This window comes from Nuphar pumila, chromosome 9, assembly GCF_984573655.1.
Source record: "Nuphar pumila chromosome 9, dmNupPumi1.hap1.1, whole genome shotgun sequence".
In the NCBI taxonomy this organism is placed as follows: Eukaryota; Viridiplantae; Streptophyta; class Magnoliopsida; order Nymphaeales; family Nymphaeaceae; genus Nuphar; species Nuphar pumila.
Genome location: NC_143257.1, coordinates 118,235,111 through 118,254,440, shown reverse-complemented (window position 1 = coordinate 118,254,440; position 19,330 = coordinate 118,235,111). Strand labels below are relative to the sequence as shown.

At 37.2% G+C, this 19,330-nt stretch overlaps 1 protein-coding gene across 2 annotated transcripts in view; it reads right to left on the bottom strand.

The window, feature by feature from the left end:
* Nucleotides 1-8,925: 8,925 nt before the first annotated feature.
* Nucleotides 8,926-19,330, bottom strand: part of LOC149829045 (serine/threonine-protein phosphatase 7-like) — a 24,970-nt gene continuing 14,565 nt past the window's right edge. The window contains exons 3-6 of one of the 2 annotated variants that reach the window (XR_016434136.1): nucleotides 16,983-17,129; nucleotides 13,039-13,151; nucleotides 11,641-11,748; nucleotides 9,200-9,229 (exon numbers count right to left, since the gene is read on the bottom strand). Coding sequence is in view for 1 of the 2 variants with exons in the window: in XM_090017111.1 (XP_089873237.1) it covers nucleotides 9,152-9,229; nucleotides 11,641-11,748; nucleotides 16,983-17,129 (333 nt within the window). In the remaining variant the exon portion in view is untranslated. Of the gene's footprint in view, nucleotides 9,230-11,640; nucleotides 11,749-13,038; nucleotides 13,152-16,982; nucleotides 17,130-19,330 lie in introns of both variants that reach the window. The other variant, XM_090017111.1, reaches the window with a different exon arrangement.

The window sequence follows — 19,330 nt, the reverse complement described above, 5'->3', positions numbered from 1 at the left end:
AAGAGGGCCTAATATGTTCACTTCTCATATATATGTATATATATATATATATATATATGTGTGTGTGTGTGTGTGTTTTATATGGAAAATGTTAGAACGTAGAACCGTTTGTGCATCGTAATAACATGCACAATTAGTTTTGGGACACTATATGCCCTTCAAAATTGCTTACTTTGTAATTTTGTTGTTGGACTTTCTTATCATTTGCTTAAAAGTATTTTTAAAACCTGAAAACCAATTGACAAGTTTACCCTTTCTTTACGATGTCCGACTTATCCCTAACCTCACTCCAAGCCTTAACCTTTCTCCCCTTCATTCAATGGCTATCCACCCATGATTGTGTACCCACCAAAAAATTATCGAAACACGATCCAGCATGAAACCTTCTACCGTCTGACCTGGTTCGGCAGCTCCTCTCTCAACAAAGAAACAATAGGAATTTTGTTGCTCTAAAAAAACAATAGGAGTGAAGGTTGTGTTTTATTTTTGAGTTCCTTTTCCTGTTAATGCCTCTTTCTTTTTGCTTTTCTTTTATGATTTAGGTTCTTGTTTTTCACTCCTTTCTAGGTATGATGGTGGAGCACTAGGGTGTTGTGAGCATTGGGGCAATGGTCCATGATAGGCAGCTCAGTAGGCTATGGGTTAATAGCCAAGGGTTCACTAATTTTCATTATCAAAATATATCCTGTTAAGGCTTTGACTTTGTGTGGGCAGTGCTGCTTTTGTTTTGACCATTTTTTTGTCATGGTGGCTAAAAGCCAAAGATGGATGAATATTTTATTTGCAAATGAGATAGGGAATATGGGACAAATTAAAGAAAAAGGTCACAGTTCACCTTGGTCATCTTTTGCAATCTCCAATTTTGATTCTTGTATTTTCCTGCAGTACATGTCTAGGAGTTCAATAGCAGAACACAAGATGGCTGAACATATGGAATGATTATTTAATTGCTATAATAATGTTGGCAGGGATGCAGTTTGATGAACTATGAGATGGATATAGAAGGAGATTACATGATGGAATCACCTTTGCCTAATGAAGATGCCTTTAGGTAAGGAGGTAAGGAGAAGAGGAAACTTCAGCACTACATGCTCCAAGTGTAATAGACAGAGATGCATACTTGGGTCAGGTTTTCTTTGATGCTAGTGTTGCAAATGAATTTTACTGAGGTTTTGGTAGAAAAAATGGTTTTTCAGTTAGACGGGCTAGAAGCATGAAGCACAAAGAAAAGAGTGGAAAATAAAAAGTTTATAGGCAATAGTTTGTATGCCATTGCGAGGGACATCCCAAAAATAGGGATGGCAGTAGACCAGGGGGAAACGAGGCGGGGGGCCCGCTCACCCCATTTGGACTGGGGATGGAGGTTAAAATCAAAACCCGTGCGGGGATGGACTTACACTTCCCCCACCTCGCCCTGTCCCCGTCCTCGATCCCCGCCTTGCCCCGTCCCCTATACTTCTTTAGAGATGGCAGTGGACCAATGGGAAACGGAGCCCAGCCCCACCCTGCCTTGGCTGGTTTGGACTGGGGATGGAGGTTAAAATCAAAACCCGTGGGGGGGGATGAAAGTTTTTTTAATCTTGTTATACTGAGCTATATAATTTGTTTCTAAGTTACTTTTACATGTTAATCTCATATTTTTTAGTATTTATTTGAGATTTTCTATTTCTTATCGGTTATTGTTTTATCAATGAAGCATTTTTTTATTTATTTGTATTTTTAGATATTTTTTATAGTTGTTTTTAAGTTTTCAAAAAAAAAATTGAGGCTTATGCTTTATGCCTCGCTTCAGTTTTTGGTGGAGCACCTCGGTACACCTCAACACTTTTCACAACATTGATCAAAACTGAAACAGTTATTGGGGAACATGCTTCAACCATTCTAACACCACATGCTTTTGAATTGCTACAAGATCAGATATTAAAGTCTTAAATAATTGGCTGCTTATAGTGATGATGGGTCATATTTAGTCTCTCACCATGAAAGTGAAAATAGAAGTCATAACTTGATTTGGAAAGTTAAAGATGAATTTATTAGTTCTTGCAAATTGTTTGAATTTTCAGGGGTACTTTGCCGGCATGCTTTGAAAGTTTTGTTGAAGACTTATTGTCTTAAGATTCCAGATAGATAAATTTACCATGTCGTTGGCATCGAAATAAATGATTACTTCATAAAAATACTACTCGTGGTACACATGATAAATATTCTGAAAAGGCTGCATTGATTCATTCTTTATGTTCCAAAATTATTCAAAACTCATGTGAGATAGACAACATATATGATTATGTTCATAAAATTTTGACAAAGATTTTGGATCACATTAATGTGGAGGTTCAGAAAAGTCATGGTGATGCAAATCTTCAAGCACAATCTATGCTTGTGAATTCATTAATGGTGCAAGCCACATGTGAAGTTGATTGCTCTTTTATAGCAAATCCTAAACAAACAAGTGAGGCAGATTTTTCTTTCATAAAGAATCCTATTCAATCAATCACCAAGAGAAGGCGAAGAGAAAAAAGGATAAAGGGTGATCTTGAATTGTCAAAAAAGCCTAGATTTTGTAAGACAGACTGGTCATGATTCTAGAAACTATCCACAAAAGAAAACCCCTTCAAAGTCTTGTTCAAGCTCCATCACCCCATAAGTTTTGTAGTTTTTGCGAATTAGAAGTGGCTATTTTTCTTTATCATTGTTTACAACTTTTCTATGTTGCAGGCCACAAAGTGGTTGGAATCATGCAAGTTAAGTTATTTCAAAGATTTTTTTTTGGTAAATACTGGTAAATCCTATATATTTAACATATCTTTGGATAGATATTTGTCATTTTTTTCTTAGTGTTTAAGTTGATGATTTTTTTATAGGACTGGCTATTTTGGATTTCAAGTTTCTTTTAAAGCTTAAAAGTGACAAATTTGATGTATTTCAGGTAGACTACATATTGCAATAATCATTTGATCATCCATCATGTGACAATATGAAGCTTATTTGCAACTAATTATAGGCTTATGGTCTAGTAAATTGACTAACTTTGCTTCTTTTGCAGCTTGTTCAAGCTCAAGAGCATGCCCATTTTGGTATTAGCTTGTCTGCCATCAATTGACATTTTACTTAAAAGATTAAAGCTAAGGGTGTTTCATATGGTGATCCAATCAAAGTGGATGGTGAAAAGATATCAGGCCACCACCTATTATTAGCCATAGAAGGATTTTGGGATATTGAATTTTTTATTTTTGTTAAAAATTAAAAACATATAAAATGTTACCAGTTGAGGTACCAAGGTGCTCTCTCTTTTATTTTTTGGGTTCTCACTATTATCAAACCTTATTGAGGACTCCTCCTTGATGATGGCTACAAATTTCATTCAAACAATTGGACTCTCTCAGAGTTTCTCTCTTGAGGACTCTTTGACTGACAGGGATTCTATTGTTGAAAGAGTTCTCCTCTGCTGAATATTCATTTGCTTGATTAGAGTCCTGGCCGTTGGTTGCACTCACATTAATTGAGTCCCTTACGTGATGATCTCTAACACTATAAACTTGTTGAGTTGCTACACTTTGTTTAACATATCCTGGAAAGTGGAGGAAACTTTGATAATCTTCTGCAAAAACTGCACATAGATAGGGTGTTGTGATAATGATCATCCTAACCTAGAATGTCACAGTTATCATGAGGCAAATTTTATTAGACTGCATATATTTCTTCGTGAACTTGGCCTGCCGAGAAAAATTGTTCCCATTGACCAACATAAGTAGTTTCTCAGTCCACAAATTTGTAGCCTCTGCCCTCCAGAATATTTAGTGCCAAACATTCGCATGTTATCCTGCTGTCTGCAATAGTGCTTACTGTGTCTAATCTTATATCAGAACTTCAAAGATTATTTTTTTTTATATAGGCAAGCTGGGGTTAGTCAGATCCCCACCAGTTATACAATGTACCATTGGGTTTTGAACTTGCAACGTCCCAACACAAGGTGGCATGTACCAAAAAGGGTCGTTATAATACAAGGTAAAATCAGAAAAAAAAGAAAGAAAGATCAACTCCTCAAAGTTACACTCCCAACTGAAAGTTTATAAAAGAAGAGCCATCCAACACAAGGTTTTGGCAGACGTCTTAAAAGAAAGGTAAACTTGTCGATTGGTTTTCAGGTTTTAATCCAACAAAGGAACTAGCCATTTTAAAGAGTATATAGTGTCCCAAAACCAATTGTGCTTGTTATTAGGATACACAAACTGTTGTGCATTGTAACATTTCTCTCTATATAGGGCTTTTTTATTTTATTTTTAAATTGTAACCGTAGGAGTCTAACCTATGTACTTGATTTTATAGGGATCAACTCTTGAAGCGTTTGATTCCAACACATGGGTGGGTTTTTATAAAGTTCAAAAAATCAAAGATCCAAAATCTTTGTAAAATTTTGAGACTCCAAACATCATTTTTTCAATAAAAAACACATGATCCAGGTGTAGATTCTTAGTAAATCGAACATGCCCAATACATTTATGGAGCCAGAACCCCATAAAAAGCTCGGGAGAAGCCCAAAAAACCAAATTGGCACGCTGTTTAGCACCAAATGGGTTTAGCACCGACCCATTTTCCTATATATATATATATATATATATATATATATATATATATATATATATATATATATATATATAACCTTAAGGCAGCTGCTGAGCCGCCCAAATGCCAAAAAATAGTCTTCAAAGGCAGGGGCCATGTGTATCGGCCTTGATTTAAAAAACAAAACAGTACTGATGATGTTGACTCAAGCCACATGAACATCACCTTTAAGGCTCTGTTGGGGAGAAGGTGCAAGATGGGATTTAAATGGAAATGGTTTTCAAGGGAGTTTTAAATTACTTCTATTGTTTGGAAACAAACGCCTAATTTCTAAACGTGTTTTCACATTATTTTGTATTATATATTTCTCCCAAGACATTCCACCGTAGAGAATTTGTCGAGAACGACTTTTGTGATTCTTCTCTTAACCGTAGGAGGGTATCGACAGTATTAAATTTTTTATTTTTTCTCATTTTTTTAGAATCTGACCTTACAAATGTGATTTAGGTGGACCGTTTAGTAGGAATAGCCTTCTGGATCATTCTATTATGACATACGAGCTTGGTTTAAAGCTTCAAAAATTGTTGACTCAGAATTTTTATTGACTCAAGGACTTACAAAATCATAATTTTACAACAAAAAAAACATGATCCAACGGTCAATTCCTTGCAAATGAATCATGTTGAATACATCTATGAGTTAGATTTGCCAAACATGACTTGAAACATTAAAAATTAGTACCATCCACACCATATGGAAGTTAGGAGCTGGATCCAAGAGAGAGAGAGAGAGAGAGAGATGAAAATATGAGGACTAATGTGTGAACCACAATTTTCATAGATTTTTTGTTCTTTTCTCTTGAATCTAACTGTACAGATGTGATTGGATGCTTGGTTTTATAAGAACCCGCTGTTGAATCGTCCGATTTTGATGGATAAACGAGATTTTTTAAGGCTTTAAAATCAATGACTCATAATCTTCATATATATTCAAGCATTCAAAAAACCATATTTTTTTAGCAAAAATACACGATCTAATGGTTGATTCTTAGCAAATTCACCATGTCAAGCACATCCACATGGTTGGATTTGCAAAAAAAAAAGTATTGAAAATGCCCATATTTCTAGTTCTAATATTTCAATTCTCATATTCTAGTGACTATATATAGGGTTAATATTTGGTGATATTGAAAGCACCAAATTATATGAAACTATTGAGCTGAAAATCATAGGTTTTAGATAATTTTTTGTAAATTAAATCTTGTGTATGAAATGAGATTGCCACACATAAGCAAGTTTTTGAAAGACTTCAAAAGTTAACGGTCCACAATGCACTAAAATTTCATAACTAAAAAAAATCATACTACTGGATCACAATAACATGATCATCCTTAACAAGCAAACCTTTCTGAACACACACTACATGGTCAGATTTAGTTGATAAAGCTGGAACCTATGATTTTCAGCTCAATAGTTCCATATAATTTCATGCTTTCAATGACACCAAATATTGACCCGTGTTATGACAAGAAAATTCTCCCATGACCGACCACACATTGGCAGCCCTTAGGCCTCCAGGTAAAACTTTGGGGTTCATCCCTTCTCTCCAAGGAGTACATTCAGTTTTGACTTTGCAACATAGAGTGCCCTTCATTTTCCATGTGAGTTTTTAACACGTGAAATCCCATCAACTTGATGATTTTTTTTTTTTTTTTATGATGAGGAACCCTCGCCGAAGCAAGAAAAACCTCAAGTACCTCCGAAAGCTACTAACACACTCTGTGCACCAATAAGGTTTGATCTAGTGTCTTCATCTTGACGCCCTCACAACCACCCCGCTGGCCACGCGGGCTACTCGTGGTGTTAACTTGATGGCATTTACAATTTGCCCCTACCAAATGAGTAGAGCCCTTGTGGATGATTAAGAAAAATTATAAGCCTTGTTTGGAAGACTTCTTAAATTAGAATATGTGAATTAGTTTTGGACAGTATAGGATGAGTAAACTGCCTCTTTCATGTTGACATCATCATCATTTCATTACCATTACCATTAGAACATCTCATAGTAAAAAGTGCCTTAATGTTATGATAACTATAGCTATTATTATCATCAACAGTTTTATCGTTAGATGTTTAATCATCATTAACAACAAAGCACCAAGCACAGTAAAACTACGATCACTATATATCATCGGTAACATAAGTCAATCAATATCATTATCATCATAAAAAGATTACTATTTAATTAATTATCACCACAATCATTGTTTTTAGTTAGAGGATCAAGTCAGAGGCACCTATGAAGGTAAATGCCATCAGAGGCGCCTTGGATGTCGTTCATCTTAAGAATGAACGACACCGGTCAAAACAGTGAATAAGCTCATTGTGAACCGTTTATTTTAAACCAATCCGATGTCATTCATCCAAAAAGTGAAGGAGATTGAAAAAATGAGTGGGGCTCATCCAAGTGATGAGTGTCCCATTTGTACAAGTTTTGGATGCCATTTATCTTGAGATTAACGGCATCCAAAGTGCTCTGACAGAGTTTGCAAACAAGCCGAACGAATCAAACAGGGCATGTTCAAGCTCAGCTCATTTATCGATTGACCAAGCTCATGCACATGTTTAGCCAAGCCTCGGCTCGTGTTTAGTCAAGCCTCGGCTCATGAAACAATGTGATGAACCGAACACAAGCTTGCTCGTGTAAAAAACCCTTATTAACTATTACATAGAATATATATATATATATATATAAAGCTTATATATTACACTTAAATTTATATGTATTTTATATATTACACATAATAGTTTATATTTTGTAATTTTTTTCATGCATCTTTCTCTTTATATTTATATCTTATGCATTCTTCTCTTTATATATTACACTAAAAGTATATATTACACATAAATATTTTATATATACAAGCTCACCCCAGCCGAACATCCTATGGTCAGAACTCATTTAAGCTGAACAAGCTGCTTGTGGCTCAGCTCGTTTAAGCTGAGTCACGAGCTGCTCAGTTTGTTTATCAATCCCATAACCAAACAACCAAAGGAAGGTACAAACCATTCAAACCACTTTTAAAAATCATATTAAAAAGCATTTTTTAACAAATCTGGCCACAGGAATGTGAACTTAGTGATAAAAAAAACTTAAACAACTGACTCTTATTGCAAACTATTTTTATGCATAGCTTGGATTTTTATGATTTAGAAAACTTCATAAATTTCAAACCATTGATTCTTTGCACATTATAAAATCATACTTGTACATCGAAAAAAAGCCGGTTCTTAGTTTCTTTTACCATGGAGACTGCTTCTGTAGTCATATTTGACAAAAATACTTTTGAAAATCGATGTTTGAAAGTGGTTTGGACGGTTCGTACCTTATGTTGGTTGGACGATCTCTCTCTCTCTCTCTCTCTCTCTCTCTCTCTCTCTCTCTCTCTCTCTATCTATATATATATATATATATATATATATATATGTGTGTGTGTGTGTGTGTGTAATGCAATCATTCTGCCATGTTTGGCCCATTAAAAAATTATAGGTTTTGGTATTTTTTCTCACATCTAACAGCATAGATGTGATCTATGATTTTTGTTTAGTGAGAACCAGCTTCTGGATCACCGAAAACGAAACTGACCTGTATACTGGTTTTCCGGTGATACAAAATCAATGGCTATGAAGGCATCAACTTTTTCTGGCTCATAAAAGTAAACATGATCCAAGAGTTGATTCCCACTAAACCGAGTATGCTAAAGACATTTAACGGTTCAGATCTACCATAAAACACTTCAAACTATATGGCCTAACAGGGCAGAACGACAAAAGAGGGCCTAATATGTTCAGTTCTCTCTCTCTCTCTCTCTCTCTCTCTCTCTCTCTCTATATATATATATATATATATATATATATATATATAATGGATTTCTCAACTTTAGTGCTCACCCAAACTGACACAAGACTACTAACACTCCAAAGATCCGACTCCTACTCAAGCCGATATCTACAACTGACTCGCTATGCATAGAAAAAAAATTGGCCAGTATTAGGCCTGTGCCACATAATGGCCTACATCTCATCTTCGCATCTGAGATCCGAATCTCTCAAACCCGGCCTTAATGATATCTTATCAGGTTTGTTCTACATTTTGCTTTTTGGAAGGGAAAAGAGAGAAAATTTTTTAGGTCATTATATTAGATCATCAATGATTGATTAATGATAAAAAAAAAGATTTTCTGGCTACAAGGTTGTATGGTACCACATCCCGTAAGGAAAAATAAATATATAAAAGGTTGAAGTTTCACTGATAGACATAAAAAAAACTGATCAATTTATGCATAACTATGTACTCAACAGCTGACCAAAAAAGATAAATGCTCCGACAAGGATATAAATTATACATTTGAGGTTTAACAAGGATACTTAAACAGAATATTAATTAAAAAGCTGCTGAGAACCAAAAAAAACCTTTAATAAGCTGAGAGAAAGACACAAAAACTACAAATGAAACACACCCCCATTCCCATCCCAACAAAAGGACATAAGAATAACATTTGATGTTACTATACAAAACCTTTAGCGTGCTAGCTCGGATCCATTGATCCTAAATCGAGTTCCTCATCAGAGTCAATCACATCCTCATAATTATAATAAGCATTGACCTGAAAAACTTGCAAAAACAAGAGAGTTAACACAAGTACTTCAGAAAAATAACAAAACTAAACTATAATTGAATGACGTCATAATAAGAAAGATGGAAATGAAAAGATAAAATGTTTTGGAAATAAAATTAACCAACAACCAAATTTGCACTATCAATGAAAGACGCAAACTAGGCATTCACTGTAATCCCAATAAACAAACAGATGAGAAAATCCATCTAATACAGGCTGACATTGAATTATGAAATGCTCTATGCAAGAAAGGCTACACTCCACTTGCTCAGTGGCACTAAATAGACAAGCGACATTCAAAAGGAGCTGCTTGCAGCCATTGGTTTGTAGTTGATTGCCTATGCAGTTTAACATCCATTGGTAACTGAATGACAAGCTTAACCATGAAAACAATCCTTGGAGAAAATTATGAAATGAAACTATTGATGAAGAAATGAAGAATCAACCATGATGCATGCTTACATAGTCCAAAAACTAAGTCACACGGATTCGGCAAAGTAGGTGCCGCACCCGCATCGACGCGATGCGAGTGGGCGTGCGGGTGCGGCACCCGGTGCGGTCAACACGACCCTGGGTACATTGACCGCACCTAGGGTTATTTTCGTCCAAATTTCGGACGCAATTTTTTTTTTGTTTTTGCCTGATAAAAGGGCTGCGAAATGGGATTAGGGCAAATTTTTGCCCGAATCCTCTTTCGCATCTCTGCTCTCCCGCGCAATGTTGTTGCTCTCTCGCTCGACGCCTCTCCTCCCGACGTCTCTCAGGGGAGCCCGACGCCACGGTCGCCACCTCCTCTCCTCCTGACGTCTCTCAGGGGAGCCCGACGCCACGGTCGCCACCTCCTCCTCTCCTCTGAGTCTCAGGTAACCTCTCCCTCGTCCCCTTCCTTCTTCTATCTTTTCCCAACCCTTCCCCCTTGCTCTCTATCGCTCTCTTGTTGGGTCGGCAGGGGAGGGGCCGAGCCCCCCTCCCTGCTCCTCATGGCACGCGGCGCGGTGCTGCTGCGGTACCTCATGTGCGTCATATGGTTCGCACGGCTGCGGTACTTGTGGGTGCAGTTGCGTGCACCTGATGCGCGCAACTGCGGTGCAGTGCAGCAATTGCACATGTTACACACTGCAACAACGATTGGGTGGTCAAAATTTTGTATGGTTGCCTACGTGTTTTTCAGGTTCCTCCTGTTAGCAGGGGGTCAGCGCCCAAAACACATATACAGGGGACCAAACATTTTGATCCTCGTGGCACGCGGTGCACTGCTGTCGTGGCACCTCATGTGCGTCACATGGTTCGCGCGACTGTGGTACTTGTGGGTGCGGTTGCGTGCACCTGATGCTGCGCAGCTGCGGCGCAGTGCAGCAGTTGTTGGTGCGGTTGTTGCACATGTTGCGCACTGCGACAACGATTGGGTGGTCAAAAACTTTTATGGTTGCCCAGGTGTTTTTCGAGTTCCTCCTGTCAGCGGGAGGTCGGCGCCCAAAACACCTATACAGGGGACCCAAATTTTTTATCCTCGTGGCACGCGGTGTGGTGCTGCTGCGGCACCTCATGTGCGTCACATGGTTCGCGCGGTTGCGGTACTTGTGGGTGTGGTTGCGTGCACCTAATGTGCGCAACTGCGACGCAGTGCAGCAGTTGCTGGTGCGGTTGTTGCACATGTTGCGCACTGCAACAACGATTGGGTGATCAAAATTTTTTATGAGTGCCCAGGTATTTTTCGAGTTCCTCCTGTCAGCGGGGGTCAGCGCCCAAAGCACCTATATAGGGGACGAAACTTCAGAATGTTGAGGCACATGATGTGCATGGGTCAGGCATTTAAATATACTTGTATTGTATTTAACATTTTCAAATTGGGTTTGTAAAGCAGACACGGAACATCCAAATTTTGAGATGTAAACCCAGAAGAGTGTGACTTCGAGGGAGAGCATGACTTCAACATGACAAACATGGATTTATCTGAGCCTAGTATTCCTTTTAATGATGCATTTGATGATGAAGAAGAAAATTATTAAGATCCATTACTTCATCATCATTTATGTAATTATTTATGGTCCTGCTACGGCACCTCTTTTGGTATGTAATTTAGTTCTTTTCTGCTTTACTTATTTGATTGATATTTAGGTTGATTTATGTAATTGCTTTACTTATTTGATTGATATTTAGGTTGATATATTTCATGCATGATGAATGATATTATGACAATGTTAACTGTTAAAACTTCAAAATTATATATATATAATATATATAATTTTTTTACATTTTTGCCCTGCCGCACCCCCACACCCGCACCCATGTGACATAGCCCAAAAATGTAAAACACATACAAATTTATATCTAACAGCATAAAAAAGAAGCCAAACAACAATCTGGTTGATTGTTCACTATTCAGGAAAATAATTCACCTTTGGTCTGGGTCTAACAGCCTCAAAACTGTGGAAAATTGGAGTAGCAAAAACAGGAGGTTCCAGCAGGATATATGCTCCCATGTTATTGTATCTCTCTTCTGAAGCCTGAAACATTGGAAAAAAAAAGTTAGGGCAAAAATTAAAATCAAACAGAAATCAGAAACAATAGAAATACAAAAAAACTGCTATCAAATGTAAATTTTTAGTCTAAGTTGGCACAAGGATTTGGTTGCAGCATAGACCGGAAATTATAGCATTAGGAAGCTGTTCTCCTGCCAATTCTGGCAAACTCTTCAACAGGCACATTGCCCACTCACTTTTGAAGCACTATTGCATGCTGCAATGAGGATTATCTATATTCTTACTTGACAAGGTTGATACACACCAGCTAGTTGCGAGGTGATAACTGCAAATACACTTGTATGAGGGGGTATGGGAGATAAAGAGTAATTGTGGGTAGTTTGGTCCATTAAGGAACCAATTAGGGAGACATTAGGGTTGAGCATCCTATTTAAAGCTCTTGTAATAAGTTTTCAAGCAACGAGAAAAGAGTTCCTGGAGGAATCCTCTGCCTTGAAGGAGAGATTGCATGCTGTCATCTCCACGGTATCCATGCACCGCTGGCCGAACCCATTCCACTAACACTGCCACACACACCCTGCCATTGCAGGCGCACACAAACACCACTGCTGTGCCATGCATGCACAGTCTGCCGCCAGGGTGCCACACGCAATTCTGTGCACCGGTACCTTCTCTGCCGCATGTGTACACCCTGCTGTGCGTCATGATTCTGCATGCACCGTGACCCTGTGCATTTCCCTCTGTGACATGCCAGTGACCCGCTTTTTCACCCCCTCTTTCCAAAGCAAACCCCACCTCTCGCCTGCCGCACATGCATGCAGCGTACCCTCCATCCTTTGGCTCAGCTGACACAACCCTGTTTAGGCTGAGACACTTGGCATTTGGGGTCTCGCACGCACCATCAGAGCAGCATGTATGAAGGTACGTCCACATTTCTAAACTTAGTAAACTATCATGCCTTCACTAAGAAGAATATGAACCCTGCCCAGCAGCCTGCATTTTGTGTTTAGATCCCATGATAGTCTTTGTCAAGGTATAGAGTCATTGTTGTGATCTTTCACCAAAGGTTATCACATAGCCGGTTCACTCCCCTTCAAAGTTTGTTTATGGCAAAAGTATAACAAACCTTTTTTTCCCATAAAATTCTAAAATAGTATCATGTGTGCTGCTAGGGCTCTAGAGGAGTCGAGCTTGAGCATGTGCTGTTTAAGGTGAGTTTGTACTTTAATATTAGAATTGAGTTGCTTTTTCATTATATATAGAGACGCTAGACAATGCACTTCCTTACAGGGATTTACCGTCCTAGCGGGTTACCTCATCTTAGACAATGCATCTCCTCACAGAGATTTACCGCCCTAGCCGGATCACCCGATCTTTGTCATGCACACCCTCACAGATATTTTCTTTGGAACAGTTCCCCAATGGATCTATTGTCATACATGCATAAACACAATTAGGGTCAATAGCTACGAATTCAGGTACAAGCACATATACATTCAACATGCATCACATCATAGGTTACAATAACATGACAATTCAACATGTAATCACATGTTAACGTATTAACCGGATTCTGCAACCCAATAGCTCCATCATTGAGCTTAAACATTTATCGCATGCATTCATAACCTCAGCTCATGTGGCATTTCAACATCACATAGAAACACATCATTATAAGCATTGACATCATAACATAGCCACATATAACATCACATTTCATATTATTTAAAATCAACACGTTCATAAATTAAACCTTAAAGCATGTGCATTCGATTCATTGAATCAATTATAGTTCATAATTCAAAACATGTATATTTCATAATATGAAACATTTAAACCTCAAGCATACATATTTTCTACATACATCATTCAAATCATACATACGTAATTCATACATGTATTATCAAAAGCTCGTAAACACACAGAATAAAATCAGACTCACCAAAATTTGTGGTCACGCATATTAGTTTTCATACCCAAGTGACAGATCATAAATATCTATTTTCATTTGATCGCAGTAAATCCTATCTGAGACACTTTAAAATCCGGATTTTTTGCAGAAATTTGAATTTCACGTGACTTGTGTGAGACTCTGGGATTCTCAATTAATGAATCTGATGTTTCTATTATTTTTCTTCAGATTCATACACGTAATAATTATAACATATCTAAAAATCAACCATAAGCACCAAACCATTAATTTATTGATTTTTCTGCAAAACCAACTATTGAAATTTGCTATGCACACAGAATAGAATTTGTCTTGTATTGCAGAAGTCATAACCCTCAATTTTGTACCACCACAGGAGCGTAAATTTTTTTAATACACCTCTTAGATGTCTAAAAGGTCTCCATAAAAGGATTTGGTTAGAGGTGATTCAGATTGAGAACTATAATTATTTTGCAGCAACGAGTCGGTTAAGAAAATCATGACAACATATGCATCACAATATGAACTCGTTTCAGTAGAAAAAACACAGTTAAAAGTTTATAATCCCAGTTCATTTGTTTCCAGCAAGCACAATCTGATCACAGCTCAACATGAACAGGTAGAAACTGAGTTTTTCAACTACAAAACTTACAGATTTTTCAGAGATCGAAAATACAGTTTTTTTTTTGTATTTGGCATAAGTCCAGTCTAAAATGTAGATTATAAATCCAGCGTGATCCCAATTTAAGAAACACGCAGACTGATATATTTTATATATATAAACTAAAAAAAAAAGAGGTCTAATTCCACCAGCAGTAAATCTTGCCCATAACCATCAGGGTAAATCTTTGACTAAGCATAAACCTTGATATGAACGCACGTGAATTTGACTTCTGGGCAAATTCTTTGGGTTAGATCAAGGGCCCAACGTGAATCCAGTCAAAACAGAAAAAAAAATGCAGACTCATGTTTGCTCGATCTAAAAATAATAATTTATTTACAAAAAAAAAAAAATCAGGCCTTCTAGGTTAGTTAAAACCCCAAATCAGTAGACTGTTACCCAAATCAGCAAGAACAACCATGGGTTAAGAGAATCGAAAATCGCAAATTTGTTCTTAAACCCATGCTGATTCAATCTAACTAAATCCTTTACCTATCGAATGAGGAAAGAGACTCATACCTTGCTAGAGATTCACGAAAATAGAAGGAGACGTTGGAGGAGAAGGTCAATGCTCTCTCTCTCTCTCTCACGATTCTACCCCCCACCCTCCTTATTTTCTCAGTTCAGCCCTCTCTCTCTCTCTCTCTCTCTCTCTTAAAATCAATGTTGAGAGAGAGCTAATATTTTTATTTTTATAGAACAAGAGGGACTCCAATAGAGGGGACGTCCCATGCTTTCTTTGAAATAGAAAGTCTTCTATTTCCTTATGGAAATAGAAGTCTTTTTAAACCAAGACTTGTATATATATATATATATATATATATATATATATATAGATATATCACTAATATAATTTAGTTTTAAAAAGAAAATTAATTTACCTTATCATAATTGGATCATGAATCTTGGCAATGGGTCCAAGATCCATATTAGAATCCACTTTAACGTCAGCCAATATATATATATATATGTATATCATATATATTATATTAACTCCAGACATCAAAAATATAATTATTTAAATAAAAATATATATTTATTAAAATAAAAATATATATTTATTAAAATAAAAATAAAGGAAAAATTGTGAGGTATTACAGACTGATGAAAAACTCTATCATTAGAGAAGGAAAGCTGTTGATTATTCATCGATTGTAGCTTTTGGATCTTCCTTTGGTTGGATGGTCCCCCTCTCTCTCTCTCTCTCTCTCTCTCTCTCTCTCTATATATATATATATATATATATATATATATATATATATATATATATAGTGAGGGAAACATGCTAATTGGTCAGAATAAAAAGTGAGAGGGGGGTATCTGAGAACCAATGTCCCCCCACCCCGCATTGTAAGATCCTTGGATTTCAAAACTGAGGAATCTCTGAGCAGTTCCCTTGGATTTGAAATTCAAAGTTATCAAACACCCATTTTAGAGTAGTCCTGTAACCAAATGAATGTAAACACTAGCTTCATGACTATGCATGCCTGCAAGCATAGGGCCTATGTCACATGGATACAGCTGTAGACACAGGCTGTTCTTACCTAGTTCTCCATTATGAGTACCATATAAGGGGATAATGTACAGGATAAAGGGATATTGTACAGAAGTGAATGAAGCATCCATGTAACAGCATAGGACCACCTCTCTGTTAACAAGTGCAGGGTTTGTTTTCAAAATAGCATTGAAAACAACTTGTTGTCATGACGACTTAAAACAGATATGATCTGGTGGATCTAATCCATAGTTTACACTCCCTTAAATGGATCTAAATCCAAAATGACCTTATGCAGTCAGATCCAGATCAAATTGATGGATCAGAAATGATAAAGTGCTACGGTAAATATGAGCAGGATGATGCTTGATGCAGATCACGAAGCACATGGTCCAATATGACAATTTTCAGATTGAATCCATTTATCCAATCAAGATACAGAGTAAGTAGTGGTTGGACCCTAACCCTAATTGACATGTCCATCCTTTCTCATATCCGTTCTTTCTTTGTTTTCTTTTGCAATTTTCCTCCGCCACTAATATATTTGGATCCACATCAATCTGATATTTAGATTGAGATCCAACAGGATGAACCTACACATCCATATACACTGATGGGCATGTATTGAAGGTATTTTTCACCTTTCAGTGACTCCCTCTGATAGCAAAGGGAGAACATTAAAGGAAAAGGATAAGAAAGCAAAAAAAGAAAAGAAATATCCCACCTATATTTTCCAAATGTAAATAGTCGCTCTCTCGACCCCAATTGTTTTGGGATGAAGGCATAGTTGTTGTTGTTGTTTGTAAATAATCTCTCTCTTTCTCAAGAGCATGCCCCCTCTATGCACAAAGAATAAGGCGCCAAGAACTAGTTCAGAACTGCATCTGATAGGAAGGATGTAACATAAACAAGTTGGACTAGGATGATGTGCACCCCAAATGAGGATATAGATCCAACAGGAACCAAAATTTCTATTTGAATCCCATTTATCCAATCCAATCTTGGTGTGTATGGGTTAGGGTTAGGTCAGGTTGGATCATAGTCAGTATAGTATCCACTGATAATCATACATGATGCATCCATCCTCTGTCTTTCATTGAAAAATTCATTTTCAGGATGGAATGGAAACCAAAGATTAGCACATAAAGGCAATATTGTGGCAAGATAAAAACCTGAAACTGTGGGTAATCTGGAGCACTGAAAAGTGTGATCAGCTTTCCTGATTCTACTTCATGGTCAATTGTATAACCCTTCTGCATCTCTGCAAGTTCAGGACGTTTCTCTCTTGCATCAGGACCTTCATGTGACCTAATAATCAACTGCATTTCCAACAATCAGCTATCTATCTGGACTTAGCAACAGTGATTACTAAAAGAATTAAAAGAAAAGGGAAAGACACATATCAATGATAGTAGTTTGAAAATTTTAGTCAATAAGTTGAGAAAAATATGAGCACCAATAAGCATTAAAACTTAATCATATGAGAAAATACAGTTTTGCATGAAAAATCAATTCTAAAGTACAATCAACATGTAGAATAAAGTGTCATAAATTCATAACTTAAATTTGGAATCTGCAGCTGCCAATGAGACATATATGGATTTATACAACACGTTACAACTGGATTGATCTTAAGTTTCCAAGGAACCAGAGATATTACATGCTCATCAAGTTTAAGATGAACAAAAAATTTTACATTCTCAAGCAGATGTATGTTTTTTGCTGATTGTGGGGTAATGAAATGTAGAGAGAAGAGTTTAGTGGGAATTCAACTGTGCTGATACTAGGGGTGCACAACAAGCCAAGCTAACTCGATCTCGGCTCGGGCTCGACTCGATTAAGCTCAGCTCAGACTCATCCGGTAAGTAAACGAGCAGAGCTTGAACAAAAGCTCAGGCTTGTTAAACACAAACGAGCCAAGCTTGATCAAGCTTTAAAACTTGATTAAGCTCATTAAACTCGGTTAATGCAGTTGTCATGAAAAGTTGTACTATATGTACAATTTTTATTCCATTTAAATAACAAAAGTTGGCTTTACCCAAGTGGTTAGGGAGTTAAATGCGTTTTTCTGTGAGGGGCGGAGTTCAATTCCCGTTGTTTACATGCCTATTTCAAATTTTTTTACAAAAAATTAACTCGGCTCGAGCTGAGACAAGTCAGGCTCAAACTTGAGCCGAACTGAGTTCGTAACCAAGGTGTTAAGCTCGGCTTGAGCTCAAGATGAGTTTGAACATATGTTTTTTTTTACGAGTCAGGCTTTTTGAGCCTAAGCTCGGCTCAAGCCCGGCTCTTGTGCACTCCTAGCTGATACTTTGAAATGAATATGTTTTATCATGATCAAACAGGAAAACATATACTCATCTATGATATGGTCAATGTAAAAACAAGATTCTAATGGAAATACTCAAAACATGGAGGTTTCTTGGGATACTGCTGCACTTCAGTGTAACTTTTCTCTTCTTTTTTTTTTGGTTCACAGCACTGCTTATATTCGCAGAAAATATGCTATTTCCTGGTGCAAACTTTTGAGAGAGGAAAAAAGTGGAAATGATCGTACAGTCCTTGTGAAATAGCACATTTTCAGAAAAAACCTCACAATTTGCCGAAATCCACCCCATGCGCAAAATTTTGGTTCCTGACTTTTTTAAGAGATTTTTGCCCTTTCACAAATCATTGTTGCGAATGTCCCCAAAATGTGTGAACCTCCTTTTACTAAAAAAAATAGCATAAGGGGCACAAGCAGAAGAACATTCACAAATATAGTATGACCTTTGCAACTCATGTTCGCGAATGTCCCCAAAATATGTAAAACTCCTTTTACTAAATACTCTCACATTTGCTAATGTCCTCACACATTTTCCCACGTCCTTCTATTTGTGCCTCTTATGCTATTTTAGTAAAAGGAGTCACATATTTTTAGGGCATTCACAAACATGAGTTTCGAAGGTTGTACTATATTTGTCCTCTTGCTTGTGCCCCTTATGCGATTTTTTTTAGTAAAAGGAGGTTTACACATTTTGAGGACATTTGCAATAATGATTTGTGAACGTCGTGTTATTCAGGAATCAAAATTTTGAACATGGGGTGGATTTCAGCAAATTGTGAGGCTTTTCCGGAAATGCGCTGTTTTACAAGGACAGTATGGTCATTTTTCGAAGAAAAAAAAATGCAAAGCAATGAATTTGGCCATTTTTGAGCAAAGCCCATTACAGCAAATACATTGCACTATTCTCAGAAAGGTGGAGAGTATAATGGCCGATTAAACCAACAACAAATATGTCAAAAAGGCAAAAGGAAAGTTGCTGGCCATGGGATTCATATTGTGAGTTCTCAATCACATGCAACCAGAAAATTGGAGCAGAATGCTTGACAAGGATTGCACAGGACTGGAACTCAAGGGGTGGACACTAGGTTGGGAAGCCATCAAGTATTGGGTAGCCAAACCAGTTTCTGGGCCCAAACCTGAAAAGACCAGGCCCCAACATCACCCAATAACTTAGTGAATTAAATTTGGTTTACA